General features: G+C 33.4%; 1 protein-coding gene across 1 annotated transcript; it reads left to right on the forward strand.

The window, feature by feature from the left end:
• The first annotated feature begins 7,223 nt into the window (after window positions 1-7,223).
• Window positions 7,224-18,128, forward strand: LOC122607758 (7-deoxyloganetin glucosyltransferase-like). Its single transcript, XM_043780791.1, has 2 exons — window positions 7,224-7,754; window positions 17,076-18,128. The coding sequence occupies exons 1-2, from the start codon at window positions 7,241-7,243 to the stop codon at window positions 18,002-18,004; spliced, it is 1,443 nt and encodes a 480-aa protein (XP_043636726.1). The 5' UTR covers window positions 7,224-7,240; the 3' UTR covers window positions 18,005-18,128.
• Window positions 18,129-20,079: the final 1,951 nt, after the last annotated feature.

Here is a 20,079-nt window from a genome sequence, read left to right on the forward strand (position 1 = left end):
TTTTTTTAAGGACATTTTAGTCACAATTTATAAAATAGAATAAAGATGTATTAAGATAGAGGGTAAATGTGTCATTTCAGGTTTTTAAAATTAAGGTGGAGGGGAGGGGGTTGTTTTATAAAGAAGTATAGATAGATAGTTAAATGAAGTGTTCTTTAAAAAAATTTTAAAAAAAAAAAAAACAAATGGGCGTAACATATAGATTTGAAGTTTTGGAAATTACAAACTACCAAAATTAAAAATACGAGGGCTTAAGTTTTCCAACCATGTTTATGTAAACTTTTAGTGAATTGAACTATAATAAATACTATATTTATATTTATATAAAATTATTATTATGTATATATGGAATATTTAAATTTTAAATTGTCTATAGATCGATGTGTGTCACATCATATCATCATATGTAGAAATGGAAATCAAGAATGTATTACACTATTAGTGATACATATCTTTGAATTTAATACCGAGTATTAGTTTACATGATGAAAAAAAAAAATTAGCTTACACGGATTAATATGTCTACCAATACAGGATTTTAAATACGCTTAACAAATTGTTACGAAGGTAAGGATCTCAAATATTCATTTGATGTTGAAGTTTAGACCGTGAGAAGTAGAGCATTATTTAGGCGTTACAATGATTGGAACGCCCCCGGAATGCCCCATCTCGGCCCGGGGGCGTTCCGTTCCCTTATTTTGCGTGCCCGTCCGATTTCGAACGCGTCCAATTTGGGTATGGCTTTTGTTTGTTTGTGATATTTTAATTGGTGATGGGTATGGTGTACGTATACATATATATATATATTTGGGAGTTACCGGTGAGATTAATTTTTGATGAATGGTATGTTCAATTTTTATATTTGTGTTGCAGGTGGGAGCCGGCGAGGGTTCACGAAGAAGATGAAGAAAACTCCAAGTTTCAATGTATATATTTTATATCATTTTCAATTTAACCCCTAGACTTTCATTTGTATACAAAATACACATTCAAGTTTTGAAATTTCTTATTACAAATACTACTTCCACCATATTTAATTTTTAATATTTATTTAAAATATATTAAGTTTATATTTATTTACAAAAATATATTATATAAGTTTATTATATATAATCTAAATATAATAAATTATATGTATCATAAAAAAAAATAAAAAATGGAATGCCCCTAAAGGCATTCCTCCACCCCAAGAGAATGAGGGGAATGCCCCTTATGATTGGTGTGTGTCACGTGTCATGATTTAGATGGTGGAAAGGCATTCCATGGATGCTCAACTCCTAATACTCTTAAGGCGCGTTTGGTTCACAGAATGTTTTGGGAAAGAATGGAATCTTTCAAAGGAATTGGAATTTGAAGGAATGGAATTTGACGGAATGTTTTTGATTTTTTGAAAATTCAAGTGATGAAATTCCTTCCTCCATCCCCAAGGAATGGAGATTCCATCAAATGATGCAATGTTTACATTCCTATGGAATGAGATTCCCTCTTCTATGTGCAACCAAACGCACTAAGGAATGGAATTCAATTCCAATTCCATCAAATTCCATCAGATTCTGTGAACCAAACGCAACCTTATAGTATATGATATTAATTTAGTAAAAGATTTTACCGTATAAAATTTTATATTATTAATATTAATTAATTAATTTAATATATAATATTCACACTACAAATAATGTTGCATTTATTCATTTAACTTGAACAAATTAAAAATTTTGTCACGTTTTTATGTGTGTAAAAATATATTGAACTAAAAGTGTATAAAAATTTCTCCACACTAAAAACTGAGTAGAATTAAAAGTTGACACTTTTTAGTGTGGACTTTCATAATTATTTTGTAACACCTCATTTGTTCACGCTACCTTTTTAGTTAGCGTGGATAAATGCGGTGTTACAAAATAATTATGAAAGTGTGAACTTTTAATTCTATACACTTTTTAGTGTTAATAAATTTCTACATATTTTTATACACATAAAAACGTGACAAAATTTTTAATTTGTTCAAACTAACTAAAAATGTAAATAAATGTAACATTATTTGTAGTGTAATCAAGTTAACATCTAAATGTAAATTTCATAAAAAATTAGTTTTTTTGTTTTTCTTGGGTTTTAGGATGGATAGTAGAATTCTATGTGGTCTTGTTCGGAGGTGTTAATTTGTTCTAATTAATTAACAATATTTTTATTTTTAATATATTTATCAATAAACTAAAATAGGATTGCATCATTATTAAATTGACACATGGCATAATATTTAAACGACACGTATCTTTTTTAGTCTATATTCAAATCTTATCCTAATCAAATCAAATCCTTATGGTCTATATTAATTAAAATATATTAATTAATTAATTAATTAATGAGGTTTGCTAAATACAGCCCATAAGGCTGTGTTTAAGGTGCATAAACTATTTGTATATTTACTATGAAAATCAGGGGTGGTCTTCTAATATGAAAAGTACAAGTTGTTTTATGCACGTTAAATACAGCTAGGGCTGTATTTAGCATTTCCCTTAATTAATTACGAGAGATAGTGTCCACGCGTTGCAACGGTAAGATGGTGGGGTGGTAGGTAATAGGAGGTGATAAGACATAGAGTGTGATAGCCAGATGCCTTAGCCGTACGCTCTCGAATTTAAAAATTCATCGAAAGTATATCGAATGACATCTCTAATGAAAGAGTACGAAGTTTTAAGAATACCCATACAATTTTTATAATTTATCAATACACGGTTTTTGAGATAAAAGATCTTGAATAAATTAGAGGAATAAAATGATTTATGGAGGAGAGGGAAAAAATGAGTGGTTGAGATTTGAGAAGAGAGGGAAGAATGAGTAGTTGAGATTTAAGGGTATTATAGGTATATTAGGTGAAGATGTTTAAATTAGTGAATGAAAAAGAGGGCAATTTAAGTACTTCAATTTATCTTTTGAGAATTTCAAAAAAAGGGGTCCTCCTTTATAATATAGTATTAGATATAGAGTTAGTTAACTTTAATTCGATGCAAATATAAAGAGAGTTTCAATATCGATGATATATTTGGAAACGAAGTCTTTAATGTTTAGACTATACGGTGTGAGGCGTTGAAGCCCACCGTTCTCGGCCCAAACGCGGTAGAGGACACGGTCCACATCGGCCCGCTAGGGCGTTTCACAAGCCAACAATGCCCAAACCGAACGGGCAAAATTGTTTGACCAAAAAACTTCTTTTTCCCTTCCCAAAAAAAAGACCCGTTACCATCTCTTTTTTCTAAAAAGAAAAAATTTTTACTTTTTTAAAAAAGAATTTTAACTCTATTTAAACTCCACCTTTTCTCCACAGCTCTTTACACTTTCTTCTCTTCTCATTCTTTATTCTATACTTTCTTATCATATTTTTTAAAAAAAAACACATGTATCCCAACAACTTCAACTATGGATTCCAAGATCAAATACCCAAACTCCACCCGATGTTAACGATCCAAACGTCTTGAATAGTCCCGGGGTTATAAGGTATATGGCTCAAATGCAACAAATGCCGATGCCGATGCAACCGATGCCCGACATGTTCGGTTTGGGGCAAAGTCAACCCGTTTCACAATTTTATAATAGTCCACAACAAATGTTTGGTACACTTTTATTTACTTATATTTTATAATGTTATTTAGTTGTTTATATAATGTATTTTATGGAATTTTATTTACTTTATCTTATTTAAAAAGTGTAGTAATAACCATATAATTTAAACTATAGTAAAAAGTATATAATGTTAGTATATAAATAAAAATATGTAAATAAAAGTCTAAAAAAAAAAAAAAAAAAAAGATTTGGTCAAAGGCACATGGCAAGAGATGCCCCTTTATATTGGAATGTCTCATACCATCATTTTTGGTGGAATACCATCATGTCTAGTTGGCGCCACATGTCAAAAGACCCCCTTCCCCCAAAACCCCTCATACCACTTAGTCTTATCAAGTTTACGTTTAGATATAGCCTACCTTGATAAATACTAATTACTACAGTATTATTTAATTATAATTTAAATATCATATAAAAATTAATGTAAGGAAATTATTATTATTATTATTATTATTATTATTATTATTATTATTATTATTATTATTATTATTATTATTATTATTATTTAATAATGAGAAATATCCATAAAAATGTAACTTTTTATACAAATTTTTATTAAAGAGAATCTATTTAGTTTTCGTCTATCTAAAGAATCCTATTTTTAAAATTTCGCAATAAAGGGTCGTTAAATAAATGAAAATTAAATAGGCTGTAATAGGAAATTTGTGTAAAAAATTACATTTTTATTGATTTTTTCCTTTAGTTATTATCAATATGCTAACCAAAATAAACATGATTGAAAATTTTAAAACGACAGAACGAACCACATTTTACCACTATGATTATAGATTAATTAATTGGGGATAACTTGGATGATGTTAACATTATTTTGGTTGGATGATGTTGCTCTTACAAACAATTAGTATCATGGGGGGGCTTTTTGACATGTGTAGAATATGATTTAAGTGAGTTTGTGAGAACAACATCATCCAACAAAGATAATGTTAACATCATAAATCATTTTTCCTAATTATATTCTTACCAATATGAAAAGTACTTATTAAATCTTGATCAACACTGTTATGAAAAATGTCTGTCATTATTACACTACTATTGAAAAGACGAAATGTATTTGTGTATCATGTTCAAATAAATTTTTTTTAAATAAAATGAATAATACAATATATCAATCCGTACGGATAATAGTGCTAGTAATATATATATATATACTAGTTTTAATACTCGTACGATATACGGTAGCTATATAAATTGTAGTTAAAGTAAAGCGATGCTCGAAGCTAAATTATAATAAACTGTAATGATAAATATAATACATGTTTAGTTAGAATTATTGGTTTATCTTAAATTTTTACAATCACATCAAAATCAAAACTTGTAAGCATAGTGGATGACGACAAACAACCTTGTGATTTGGGATCCTAAACTCAAAATTTTGAAGTATCCATGTTAATAACTTATAATAAGTAATATAAGTAATAGGAATTAAAGATTTGAGTGAGAAAAAAAAAAGACAATCTTATCACGTGTCGATCAAGGATTACGCTAAATGTTATTTTAAGAACATCTCAATCATGTTTTAGTTTATTGGTAGATTTTAATGTTTGGAGTTTTTTATTTAATTAGAATTTTTTAAAGTACCATACGAAATCTTAAATATTTTGTAGTTATATTAATAGATTGACATGAAGTCTTCAAATATAAAATAAATAGTAATAAATAAATTGAAACCTAATATCAAAACAAATAGTTAACATCGTAACATTAGAATTTTAGGCCAACTCAAATTCTATACTTGTAAACAATGGTTTATTATTAAATTAATTATATTATTATTAAAAGGACACGTGTCGCTTAAATATGATGTCATGTGTCGATTAAAGAATATTACAATATTGTTTTAGTTTATTAGTAGATATATATGGTAAGTTATTATAAAAAAGATACCAATCAAGATTAGGATATATAGACTAAAAACGAGACGTGTCACTTAAATATCACTGTCATTTATCAATTAAAGAATATTATAATTCTGTTTTAGTTTATAGATAAATATATGGAAAAATATAAAAGTTCATTAGACAATTACAGTAACAAAAAAGTTCTATAATATCTCAAAACCAAAACCAATAATTTTTGATCTTCATAACCAAAGACACATTATTGGTCCTAGATCCTAGTAATATATAATTCAAAGGCGAGTCACTTAAATTTAAGTTTAAATTGTAAATTATGTGTAAATATAGCACTGTTAATCTATATCTATATCTATATTTATATCTATATTCTCTTATAAAGAAAAAGTCTTATTTTTATTTTAAGTTATTATAAAGAAAATTGCCCTTGACTTTTTATGTTTAGGCGTTAATGAATTAATTTACACTCTAAAATTTTATTTTAATAATTAACACTTTAAGCCCTTATCTTTTAAAAATTTCCACTATCCCAATTACAACAACTTACACCACTTGACACCGCCACCACCACGAATAGTTCATCACCGACACAACTAGACCTCCTTCCCCGCCACTGTCGCGGCATTACGCGGGTACCATGCTCGTTTGTACGAAAGAAAAAGAAAAATAGAAAATGTATGGGCTTCACGGGCCAGATTGTGCCATCAAGCATCCACATCAATTCTATTTTGCCATTTTGTCAATGACCCAACCAACACAACTTTTTTCAACCCACCAAAATAAATTTACGGTACTCTTTCAGGCATAAAATTGACCGTAGTTGTCGAATGGATTTGTCACATATGTGAGAATCTCACGTATCCAGTGCAGCAATTCGAGCTCCAGCATGGATATTTTATGTAACTATTTCAGGAGCAATTTTTCTTTTGATATTAACCTTTTTTTTTAAATTATTATTGGATGAATTTTTAATGTTAGAATCATAACTAAAAATGTTCGGTAAAAATTTTTAGGTGATGGATTTTTGATAGTATTGAATTTGCACGTACTTATAAAGTTACAATTATAATTTACTTTGTTAATTAACGTTCGTTCGTACATGGTCGCGTTCAGGATGACAAACAAAGAGACACGAACAAGCCAATTTAATTTTGTTATTGAAGGAACGTATGCATGAACGCAACTTTATATATATGTTCGTTTATCCGTACATGAACTTTTTTTTAATTAAATGAACAATCATGAACGTACATCTCCTGCATTTATGGCCTAGTCATATACGATTAGCGACAACCTAAACTTTGTTTTTGCACGATAAAAATTACCATATGTTTGCAAGTCGATGCTATTATCAGTTTATTAATCTAAGTAATTGTTCCGTCTTCAAATTGTGATAATGAGCTAAATTAATGTACGTACAGACACGGCTCACTTCTATCCAACACGCTAACAATTAACACACGTTGCGGTTTCCTTTTGTTTTACGATATTCAGAAACAAAATCTAATTTAAACTTAATTTGATTATGGTACGTTTTCCTTCGATAGAAGAAAGCTAGCCAAAAATTCAAGATAAGTAAATACAAAAAAGGGCCCTTATTTGTCTTCTTTAATTTCTATACTTTATGCAAGTTCTTTTTGTACCGTTCACACATATTCTTATCCTTATTTAAACTCTCTATATATATAATAAGATCATACACATGGAATGCATTTCAAAAATTCGTATAACTCTCAAAAGCAAAAAAAATGAAACCCAAAAACATGATGCAAAGACCTCATGCAGTTTGTGTACCATTTCCAGCACAAGGCCACATTAACCCAATGTTAAAACTTGCAAAAATCCTTCATTCTAAAGGCTTCCACATCACCTTTGTCAACACTGAATTCAATCACCAGCGCCTTTTAAAGTCTCAAGGCTCGGAAAACCTCAACGGCGACCCGTGTTTCCAGTTTGATACCATTCCTGATGGGCTTCCACCACCCGAAAATCTGGATGCCACACAAGATATCCCATCTTTATGCAAGTCCACCTCCGAAACGTGTTTAGACCCTTTTAGGAAGCTCTTGTTGAAGCTGAATGTGAGCACAACGATACCTTCGGTGAGTTGTATAGTTTCGGATGGTGGAATGGGTTTTACGCTTGATGCGGCGAATGAATTGGGTGTTCCTCAAGTTATGTTTTGGACATCAAGTGCTTGTGGTTTCTTGGCTTATACATACTATGAAACACTTAGGGAAATTGGACTCATTCCACTTAAAGGTACTTTTTGTTATGAAATGAATTAATACTATATCGATTTACACAAGCCTATGTTGGGTTATATAACTATTATCAAATCAAATCACAAAGCACGCAACGGAAGACAAGATCTATGTAGTTAATTAATTAACCAAGATAGAAAACGTGTACCTTAAATTGGAGAGAATAAAGCAAGAAACCTTAATAAGAAGGTTTGAATTAAACCTCTCTACGATTGCACACACAACGTTGGAATGTACGTATGCTAGTACTTGATCACGAACCGAAAAACCCTTTGTTGTAGCTCCTTAATTCGACCCAAACAAAACCCCAAAACCCTTTTGTGTTGTTGATGTTGATCGAACCAAGAGAGAGAGAGAGAAGAAGAGATTTTTAGGGTTTTAGAAAACCTAATGAATTGTGTATGGAAAATAATTAGATTAGGTCTCTATTTATAGTGTTTAGGAAACTTGATGACCAAGTTTAGGGTTTTGGAACCCTTTGATCGACCGGCCCCTCTAGGAACATTCTTGAGGGCTTCCGAATTGTTTCCTAATTCCAACTCTTCTTTGTTAAGTCCGTTAGTTAAGTACCGTTAACTATTAACTCTTTTAACGAACCATCGTTAGTTTTTCGTGATCAAATTAATTAATAAATTACTTTTAATATACTAATTAATTATAATTACATTCACGTTGAGGTGTGACCCCATAGGCTTAAATACTTTCCGGACATACGTTCATTTTACGTGATCATATTCTAACAGCTCCCACTTGAGCTCGTAATGAATGAAGGTAATAACATTGGTTAGTGTCTAGCGACACACCAATGCTCCCGAAAAAATTTAAGTATAGTTTCTTAAAGTATATTTAAACAGTTAAGGCATTTATTATCCCTTTGTTCAGATACCTTGTTAAATATGAATATGGATCAAGGTCATTTCATAATTTAACGATTATGTTTCTCATTCAATAACTAACTAATGATTACCAAATATAATCGAGAACCATCTGGATTTATTTGAGCACGGCCATGCAAACATCTTAATTAGTCAAATGAGGGCGCTAATGGTATCATACTTCAACTTTAAAATTGAATGAACAAATCCTGTATTCACTACACGTGTCAGTCATCATACTTCATGACACTTTCTAAAAATAGCCCTTTGTGTACCCCATTATTCTAGTGAGTTAGAACTACATCTAGTAAGTGAGATTCGTACATGCTGACTTACTGACTTAATGACGTAACCATTTACGAATTTCACTTAATGACGTCGATCCATAAAGTGATAACTCGTTAGTGGGATAGTCCGATATGCATCCACTATGAATATCATGTGAGTTTTGTGGGACCATCCATTATATATTCCAAGAATATAACCAATCACTCAGATTTGTCTTAGTTTAATTATATTCCCATATAATTAATCGACAATGGACAATTTAGAATATTTGATAAAATAGTTAAATATTAAATAAAATATTCAAGGATTAAACATGCAAATATAGGACACAATTTAATATTAAATGAAATCAAACATATCAAGTACTTTAATTCATTATGGAAAATATATATTGTTTAACATCCTTTATCCAAATAACGAACAACGGATTTACATGAAATAACTAGCTAATTTAAGTCCTATGCCCTCGGCATGCCTTTCAAGCTTGGGCCTAGACAAAGCTTTTGTGAAAGGATCAGCTAAGTTAAAATCTGTGTGAACTTTGAGTAAATTGATCTCCCCTAGTTCGATTTGCTCTCGAACATAGTGATATCGTCTAGCATAATGTCTGGAACCTTTCTGAACTCCGGGTTCGTTGGCAATGATTAATGCACCAGTATTAACACAATACATATCATTGGGTAAGTCACTCGAGGGGATCACGTCAAGCCCGCTAATGAACTTCCTTATCCAGACTGCTTCCATTGCGGCTTCTGAGGCGGCAATGTACTAAGACTCCGTTGCAGATATGGCAACTGTGGTTTTTAGCTCATAGCATTCCACTGTGCCTTCATTTAAATAATGAAGATGTATTCCGACTGATATTTTGAATCATATTTATTAGTCTGAAATCCAACATCAAAAATTCTATTGCCATTTGAATTTTTTATCGGGATTTCAACCATAGACCAAGAATATTTCTTTAGTAGCACACATGTACTTAAGAATGTTCTTTACAGCAATTCAATGATCCTATCCAGGATTTTGCTGATAGTGGCTAACTATATTTTGCGCGAACGCAATATCAGGTCTAGTGCATCTTACCGCATACCTAATAGATTCCTCAACTGAAGCATAAGGGATTTTTCGCATACGCTCCACCTCATTAGGTGTAGAAGCACTGTTCTTTCTAGATAAATTAAGTCCTTGCATGAGTGTAAACCCACACTTAGAATGCTTCAAGATTCTTATCAATATAAGCACTTTGACTTAATCTAAACAACCGCTTTGATCTATCTCGGTAGATCTTGATTCCAAGAATAAATGTCGCTTCTCCTAAATCTTTCATGGCAAAACACTTTCCAAGATGGGATTTAACATTTTGCAACATTGGAATGTGTTTTCCTATGATCAATATGTCATCGACATATAAGACAAGGAAAGTAACATTACTCCCACTAGCTTTGCGATATACACATGGCTCATCGGGATTTTGAACAAAACCAAACTTTTTTATTTCTTCATCAAACCGTTTATTCCAACTTCTTGATGCTTGCTTTAGTCCATAAATGGACCTTTGAAGCTTGCATACTTTGTTGGGATGTTTTGGATCAATAAAACCTTCCGATTGATCCATATAGACTTCTTCATCCAAGTAACCATTTAAGAAGGCAGTCTTAACATCCATTTGTCATATCTCAAAGTCATAGTACGCTGCTATAGCTAAGAGAATCCTAATAGCTCTAATGTCCACAACTGGAGAAAAGGTCTCATCATAATCAACACCGAAATGTTGAGTATAACCTTTCGCCATGAGATGAGCTTTATAGGTGTGTACATTTCCATCCATGTCCGTCTTCTTCTTAAAGATCCACTTACACCCAACGGTTTGAGCATTTTGTGGAAGATCAACCAAGCTCCAGACTTGATTGTCTTTCATGGATTTCATTTCCACCTTCGTAGCTTCAAGCCATTTGTCAGATTCTGGATCTGATAATTCAGCTTTGAAATTCGGAGGCTCATCGAGATCTCCAACAACGTCTTCTTCTACCATCAAATATAGTCTTTCGGTAGGACGTCTTGTCCTTTCGGACATACGAAGTGGAATCGCTTCATTATCATCGACTTGAGGTTCATCACTTTGAACATTCCCCCCCCCCCCAAGTTGATGATTGCTAGTATCTTCAGAAGGTGACACTTTCGCTTGCGGTTGCTACTTTCACTGTTTGTGTTAGGAGGTGAAGCGGACCCCTAGGCAGCTTTCAAAGATAGAATTCACTTAGCTAATACGAGTACCGCATGGACTTCAAGAGAGGGATGGGGTTTCTCTCGCTTTTGGCATAGTGGGCCCCCAGTGGGGGCCCGCACGACGGGCTATTAACTCAGTGGTAGAGCGCGCCCCTGATAATTGCGTCGTTGTGCCTGGGCATCCTCCTCTTGAGTCTCATCAAGTTCTACAACCCTCCCACTATTCTCTTGAACTAATTTCTTTTCAAAGAATTCAGCATATCGAGCAACACGAACAGTGTTTTTGGCGGGATCATAGAAGTTGTAACCCATCGTTTCCTTAGGGTATCCGACAAAGATGCACTTAATAGTTCTGGGTTCAAGTTTGTCAGGCGTATCACGCTTCACAAGTGCCTCACATCCCCAGACTCTTAAGTAAGACAAATTAGGGACATCTCCATGCCATAATTCGTACGACGTCTTGTCAACCTTCTTGGTTGGAACCATATTGAGAATGCGTACAGCAGTCTCTAGAGCATAATCCCAAAATGAAAATGGGAGAGTTGTAAGGGTCATCATAGATCTCACCATGTCTAGCAAGGTTCGATTTCTCCTTTTAGACACTCCATTATGCTGAGGAGTATATGGAGGAGTAAGTTGTTGGACAATTCCACATGCTTTAAGATAATCCTTAAACTCTTGGCTTAAGTATTCACCACCTCGATCCGAACAAAGAATCTTGATGGTTTTACCAAGTTGATTTTCTACTTCATTTTTAAATTCTTTGAATGTTTCAAAGACTTTATGTTTATGTTTAAGCAAGTAAACATAACCATAACGACTGAAATTATTTATAGAATATTAAAGTAGCTAGCATTTTTCCTTGACATATGTCTAAAGGGCTACATACATCGATATGTATTAGTCCAAGTAGTTCCTTAGCCCTCTCCGGTTTTATGCGGAAAGGGTATTCTTGTCATCTTGCCAAAAACACAAGACATGCATTTGTCAAATGATTAATCATTTGATTATAAGATCCCTTCACGTTGAAGTTTTTCAATGCTTTTCTTGCTAACGGTAATTCGAAAGATATGCATTTATCAAACGATTCATCATTTGATTTGTAAGATCTCTTCACATTGAAGACTTTTAATGCGTTTCTTGCTAATGATAATGCCGAAGACACGCATTTATCAAATGATTCATCATTTGATTTGTAAGATATCTTCACATGGAAGTCTTTAAATGCGTTTCTTGACAAAAAAATTAAGCAAGATGACAATGTCAAAGATAGAGTCCAAGTTAACTTGACTGTTTTGCTATTGAATTATCATTTGAATCTCATCAACACTTATAGTTCAGTTAAGAAGATACTTGAAGAACTGGTTAAACCAACTTGCTTTTTCTTCTTGTTCAACTCAGCCAGATACTTAGGACAATTCCTCTTCCAGTGTCTCACCTTAGCATAGTGATGACAAGACTGGTCTTTAGCCGTATGCTCCTTTTTCTAAAGGGTCTTTTAAGGTTTTGAGACTAAACACTTTGTTTTCTCTTACCTAAGTTCTTGCCTTTAGCTTTACAGTTGTTTTGCTTTCTAAACCATTCCCCCCTTGATCATAAGAACTTGGGGTATCTCAGATTTTCTTGAAAGGTTTTCTTCATACTCAATCAACTTGATATGAAGTCCAACTATGCTATGCAAATTTGTAATTGTGTCTTATGTCCATAAGAATCGGCAGAAGAAATGCATAGCTTTAACCTTTCCATAATTGCTCAAAGTGACTCTTCATCTTGAGTACATGAGCACTTACCGGTTTCCCATACTCGTGTTCAAGTTATGGAGTGACTCAATTAGCTCAAGTAATTTCATCTCCAACTTGTTTTCCGTACATAGACTTGAGTTATTTGATCATATCACACGGATTTTGCAATCCGAATTGCTGTTTGAAGCTCAGGAGACATGCTTCTAGCATCAAATAAGCAACCTCAATATGTCTATTGTACCGAGTATTTTATGCTTCCAACTGCAAAGCAGTGGCATTCGCAAAATGACATCGGTTTTCTTTTCAACTCTTAGAACAATTTTCTATTGACAAAACAGTCATTGAAGTTGGTTTCAGAAAGTTTTCTCTTTCTAGCATCGACCTGAAAACCGATTGGTGTATGTTTTGTGAAGGATTTGTTGCCTTTTACAAAACAGATTCAAGTTCAATTATCGGTATTTTTGATAATAAATCTTTAAGAAATTAATTACCCAATGTTTATAAAATAAACAATTAATTTCATTAAGGCTAGGATCCAATTGACATACAACCATTTCATCAGTTGATCTGCTAAAAATGATTGCACTCAAAAGGTAAGTGACGAGCAATAATTGCATTACAAGTGCAATTCCTAGTAAGTATGGGACCTACAATTTTATACTTGATTCATCAAGTAATCCTTTGTAGTCATGTTTTGTCCCATCTTTTGCCACGGGTCAAGGTCTCACCGCTTAACTCACTTTAAGTCGTCCAACTAAGAACGCGCAAAATTGTCCACCACTGTGTACTAGTGAATGGGTTTTGCCATGCAACCGCCATTTCACCACTGTGTACCAGTGAGTAAAACAACGACCCCATGTGTCCTTGACAAATTGGATGGCAAATGACTTAAGTTTATTGGGTCATTCAATTTGATATGTGATCAAAAAGTTATGTTTGAAGATTCATGCATATCTTCTAAACATAACATTTAATAAAATCATTTTTATAGTCTTAGCAACACAAGAGAGCTCGGTAGCTCCATTTGAACGCACAAAGAAGCGCAAGGGCAAAGGTTTGCGATGAACGCAATAAACCCGCCCTTTTAGAAGGATAGCGCACTCCGACTTATACCTCTCTTAGAGTTTGTTCAAATGGGTGAGCCGGTGTATCTCAAGGTTGTAAGACTCCAATTTTATTAAAAAATCTCTATTTCGATCACAATTTATATCACAATAAATATCAAAATCATAAACTATTAACTATTAAGCATGCAACGAGTTATGGTAGGCCACCTAAACATGTCACTATGGTTTAATTATGTCTAAATCGGCTCCCCCTTCAAAGAAGAAGACCACATACATCAAGTTACCTTGATTGCATAAGCCTTAAACATATAAAAAACAAACAATTATCATATAAGATCATAGTTGCTCACTGGAAATTCCAGTAGCTTCACGACCTGTTTAGACCTGTTTCTGGTCCGATTCAAACTTCGACCAGAACTACAAAGTTTTAGCCCTATGTGTTGAGCATCTACAGTTCAAAGAACAACCTCTAACTCATTACGGATTAAAAGATATGAATTTTTTAGTAAACTGTCACAAAGCAGAAAATTTACACGAAAAATTCACATAGTCACACAATTAATTATCCAATTTATCTAGCATAATTAACCCTAATGATCAAGATTTCATATCAATATATCTAAGTAAGAATCATGAATGATTTGCATGAAAAATTCATGATTTTTACTTCTTTTTAACAATTAAAAAATAAAGGTACACATATAAACACATACAATTTATCACATAAACATGCAATTAATCAAAATTTGGATTAGGAACCCTAAAAAACAAATTTTTTTTATTTTTCTGAAAAAGTTTTCGAACCATATATATATATATATATATTATATATATTAAATAAAATATTTTTCTTATTTAAATAATGTAACTAAATTACAAAATCAATTTAAATATACATATATATAGCCGAAAATTTTGAAGATCAAGAACTCTAACTCCCCTTCAAGTTTTGATTTATTGGTAACCAAAAACATACATAGTAGGCTCGTAATACCACTGTTGGGTTATATAGCTATTATCAAATCAAATCACAAAGCACGCAACGGAAGACAAGATCTATGTAGTTAATTAATTAACCAAAATAGAAAACGTGTACCTTAAATTGGAGAGAATAAAGCAAGAAACCTTAATAAGAAGGTTTGAATTAAACCTCTCTACGATTGCACACACAACATTGGAATGTATGTATGCTAGTACTTGATCACGAACCGAACAACCTTTTGTTGCTAGCTCCTTAATTCGACCTAAACAAAACCCCGAAACCCTTTTGTGTTGTTGATGTTGATCGAACCAAGAGAGAGAGAGAAGAAGAAGAGATTTTTAGGGTTTTAGAAAACCTAATGAATTGTGTATGGAAAATAATTACATTAGGTCTCTATTTATAGTGTTTAGGAAACTTGATGACCAAGTTTAGGGTTTTGGAACCCCTTAATCGACCGGCCCCTCTAGGAACATTTTAGAGGGCCTCCTAATTGTTTCCTAATTCCAACTCTCATTCGTTAAGTCCGTTAGTTAAGTACCGTTAACTATTAACTCTTTTAACGGACCATCGTTAGTTTTTCATGATCAAATTAATTAATAAATTACATTTAATATATTAATTAATTATAGTTACATTCACGTTGAGGTGTGACTCCGTAGGCTTAAATACTTTTCGGACATACGTTCATTTTATGTGATCATATTCTAACAGCCTAGACTCTAGAGGTTCTTCCTAGAACTCAGAAGCAACCTCTCTATCCTATCCTAGGCAGGGGTAAGTCTGTCTAAATCTCAACCCCAACCTCCACCCACACATATATACCGGTATAGATGTTATTGTGACCTATAACCTGTGGAATAGGGTTTCGGTATTACTTACTTGCTTACCCATTTATGCATTTATATTAGGGGTGACGACTTTGACACATACATGAATACATACGATTAAGTTTACAACTTGGGTTGGGGCTTTTGGGGTTCTTGTTTGGAAATGCGTTGATTGGACTAGCCCATTGAACTTTTGAATTTGTTTTCTCGTTGATCTCCCAAATCTTTCCCAATTAACCTGCTAATTTGACAAAAACGAAAACGAGAGATAAATAATTCATGTTGAATCAAAGAATACTAGGATCAATTCTTCTAAAACTCGTTGATTCAAAGAGAATACCGTAAATTAGAAAATTCACACTAACACACACGTGTTTAGGGAAAAATGATTTTTGAATATATGAAAAATTGATCACTTCCCGTGTTTACATACATATAAACAGTTAAGCAAAGCTCGAACGGGTCTAAAAGAACAAGCGGGCCGAAAGTTATTAAAAAAAAAATTCCAAAAAAAGCCCAGAAAGATAGAACAAGGCCATAACTCATAGAGAATAGCGTTTTTGGCCTTAAAGGCTGACTCAAACCGCCTTTGGCTGTTTGCAACTTGACGCTTCTCGTTCTAACGATCGTTTTGACTGGTTACGTGTCAAAAACGGAGCCCTATAGCTCAAGTCATGGCCATTTAAGTGAATGCCTCTTTAGTCCCCTATCTAAGCCCTCCAAATACACTAGTGCTTGTTCCTCTATACTTGGGCCTACATCACAATTAGTTTAATCAATGTATTAAAAATTAAATTGAAGTAACTCACCCGGCAGATGGGGGAGTTCTTACTATGCTGGGCATGAGCGGAACGTGAGCAGCTTGTTTGGGCATCAAAGACCAAATTTTTTTGGGGGCATGTTCAATCGATATGTAAAACCCAAGTTTTTAATTGTATTATTATAAACATTCATGTTCTATATATAAACGAAACTTTGGGAGCGGACCTTCCAGGTCCCTTCATAGTTCTGCTCTGCCCTTGGTGCAGAGTTTAGTAAATTTATTCTAGTGAATTTATTTTAGTTTTATTTACTATTTGTGAGCTGCGCGAAGCTAGATATTTTTGGTTGCAATAAAAAAAAAAATTGTTATACTTTTTTATTTCGAAAAGTTATTATGATCATATGAGAATTTCTAAATGAAAACTGCATTGAGTGCATAAGCAAATTTCAGATTAGTCAGGTTTGTGTCCACATTTGTCGATTTCTAGTACTGCTAATTGGAAGCTAAATTTTAGATTTTGTGTTTTCTCAAAAACATACATATATGCAGATTCTAGTGACTTAACGAATGGATATTTGGATAATATTGTTGAATGCATACCTAGCATGGAAGGTTTACGCTTGAAGGACCTGCCAACGTTCCTAAGAACGACAAATCCAGACGATATAATACTCAATTACATCATACAAGAAACTAACAGATCCAAAAAGGCTTCTGCAGTTTTGGTAAACACCTTTGAGGACCTAGAGCACGACGTGTTAAACCAGCTCTCATTGGTTTATCCACAAGTTTACTCAATTGGACCGTTACACACAATTGCAGATACTATGGTGAACAAGGATATGCAGTTTGTGGGTTCAAGTCTTTGGAAAGAAGAGACCGAATGCTTGGAATGGCTCACCTCAAAAGAACCTAATTCGGTAGTTTATGTGAATTTTGGAAGCATAACTGTGATGACACCCCAAAAACTAGTCGAGTTTTCATGGGGATTTGCTAATAGTAACCAGACCTTTTTATGGGTTATTCGACCCGACCTTGTATCAGGAGACTCACCAATACTACAACCTGAGTTCTTGGAGACGACGAGAGAAAGAGGATTACTTTCAAGTTGGTGTCCTCAAGAAAAAGTTTTGAACCACCCTGCAATAGGAGGGTTTCTGACACATAGTGGATGGAACTCGACTCTGGAGAGTATTTCTAGTGGAGTCCCAATGATTTGTTGGCCTTTTTTTGCTGAACAACAAACAAATTGTTGGTATAGTTGTAACAAATGGGGCATTGGAATGGAGATTGACAATAATGTGGACAGAAAACAGGTTGAAAAGCTTGTGAGTATGTTAATGATGGAAGAAAAAGGTGAAGAGATGAGAAGAATGGCCAGAATTTGGAAGAAAAGGAGTGAATCCTCGTCCTCTTCGTTGAACATAGATAACTTGATCAACCAATTAAGTGCTCCTTCAGTCAATTGGCTCGTGTAACTGAATCAAATTTCCTTACTTCATTATTATGATTATGGCTGCTTAAATTTGTCTAGCATATTAAAACTCTATGATAATTGATATATGATGATTAAATCATCTAGTGCCCCCATAGGGATGTGATGACAGGTTTAATTTTGTTTCTTTTGGTACTAGTCCATAATATTCATAGCTAGTCCAGAATAAAGTTTCAAGTTATAGAAATCACTTGTAACGCGCTGCCTGCAACGGCCAATTTATTGTCACTTTTGCACAATTGATGCGCCTATTTGCTCATGGAAAGCACATACAAATTACTCAGAAGGATGGACCAAGCTCGAACTGTTCTTGTACAAACATGCCTAACCATGGAAGAATTCCATTGTACTTATGGCCCAAACACATTGTGTTTTGGGCCAAGACTAACTTATGAACGAAAAATATCATGTTTCCATAGCAGACAAGTCTGCTTAAGCTGTACGTTAACGAATCTATTAAAGCTTCCTAACTAAACAAGGGACGCTGATGAGAGTGTGTGAGGTGTGCAACCGTACTTAAGGGCCTCCAAATTTTAAGAATTATGTACATCTGCTCCGCCAATGCTATAGGATGCTAAGTGACCATTGTCAAACAATGAATGTAATAGAAAAACCTTTTATAAATAATAATAATAATAATAATAGTAATAATAATAATAATAATAATAATAATAATAATAATAATAATATAAAAAATTAAAAATAGAGGTGGAGCCTATGACATCAATTATCAAAGTGTATTTTTTTTCGAACATTTAGTCGGTATGCGACATCAGAGAAACCTCACCGTATAATGGTGAAGCCTTGCACGTACCCTAGACAACGAGATATTGACCATAAGCCATTACAAGTATTCGGAGGAAAAAACCCCAAGACTTGTCATCCCTAAGGATCGAACTTTTGGATGTCTCTGACCAATCGGACTAGTTATCAATTCATCATTGGCAAGTAACTACATTAAAAATGTTCATTGTCTGTAATCACCTTTGTAATTTTTGATATTGTATGTAACCAAGTATATTTGACATATATATACGGTGTCGCGTCACATTTTAAGTTATCGGTTCACAAAGTCTTGATTAGTCAAGAACATAAAATAAAAATTAAATATATACAATGAATACACTAATTAAGTTGCCTAGAATGATGGAGGAAACTCATCACAGCAACATCTCCAATATCCCCATAGCAAATATATGGGGAAATAGTTCCTTTGAAGTGGCAGATGTGGAAGCCCAAGGAAAATCCGGTGGTATAAATAGTGTTTGGGATACAACACAGTTCAAACTGATGAGCTTTGTGAAGTTGAACAACGCTTTAATTGTAACTGGGCAAATAAAGGGAACAATATCAGTTGTCAATATCGCAAACATTTATGCCCCACATAACATTAAGAAGAAAAAAATCCTTTGGGAACAATTGGGAAGCATCAAGGACTCGAGACCAGGGTTATGGATTATGCTCGGTGACTTTAATGAAGTCAGAGACCCATCAAATAGAAAAAACTCGTCTTTTAATAGGTATGGTGTGATGTTATTCAATAATTTTATTGAAGAAGCCAACCTTCATGAATATAATATGGGAGGGTATAAATATACCTTTTCGTTGGACAATGGTTCCAAGATGAGTAAAATTGATCGAGTACTAGTTTGCTCTAAGTTTATGGATTCATGGCCAAATGCTTCTCTTATAGCCCTCCCGAAAAAATGGTCGGATCACCATCCTCTGTGTTTGAAACTGTCAGAGAAAGAATTTGGTCCAAAACCATTTAGATTCTTTTCCTCTTGGTTGAACAAAGAAAGCCTGGTCGATGTAGTCCAAAACGCCTATAACAAACCAGTAGTCGAGGGAAGACCCGATTACATGCTCCAATCTAAGCTGAAAAATGTGAAATGGGCAATCAAAGAATGGATAGGAAGAGAAAAAGAAAAAGACAAGAGGCGTGCAACAGAGTTAGAAATAATTATGGAAAATCTTGAACTGTTGGCTGAATTCAAGGACCTATCAGAGAATGAGATAAAAATGAAGGCTGAAGCAAAAAGAGAATTGATGATATTG

This window comes from Erigeron canadensis, chromosome 7 (assembly GCF_010389155.1).
Source record: "Erigeron canadensis isolate Cc75 chromosome 7, C_canadensis_v1, whole genome shotgun sequence".
Classification (NCBI taxonomy): domain Eukaryota; kingdom Viridiplantae; phylum Streptophyta; class Magnoliopsida; order Asterales; family Asteraceae; genus Erigeron; species Erigeron canadensis.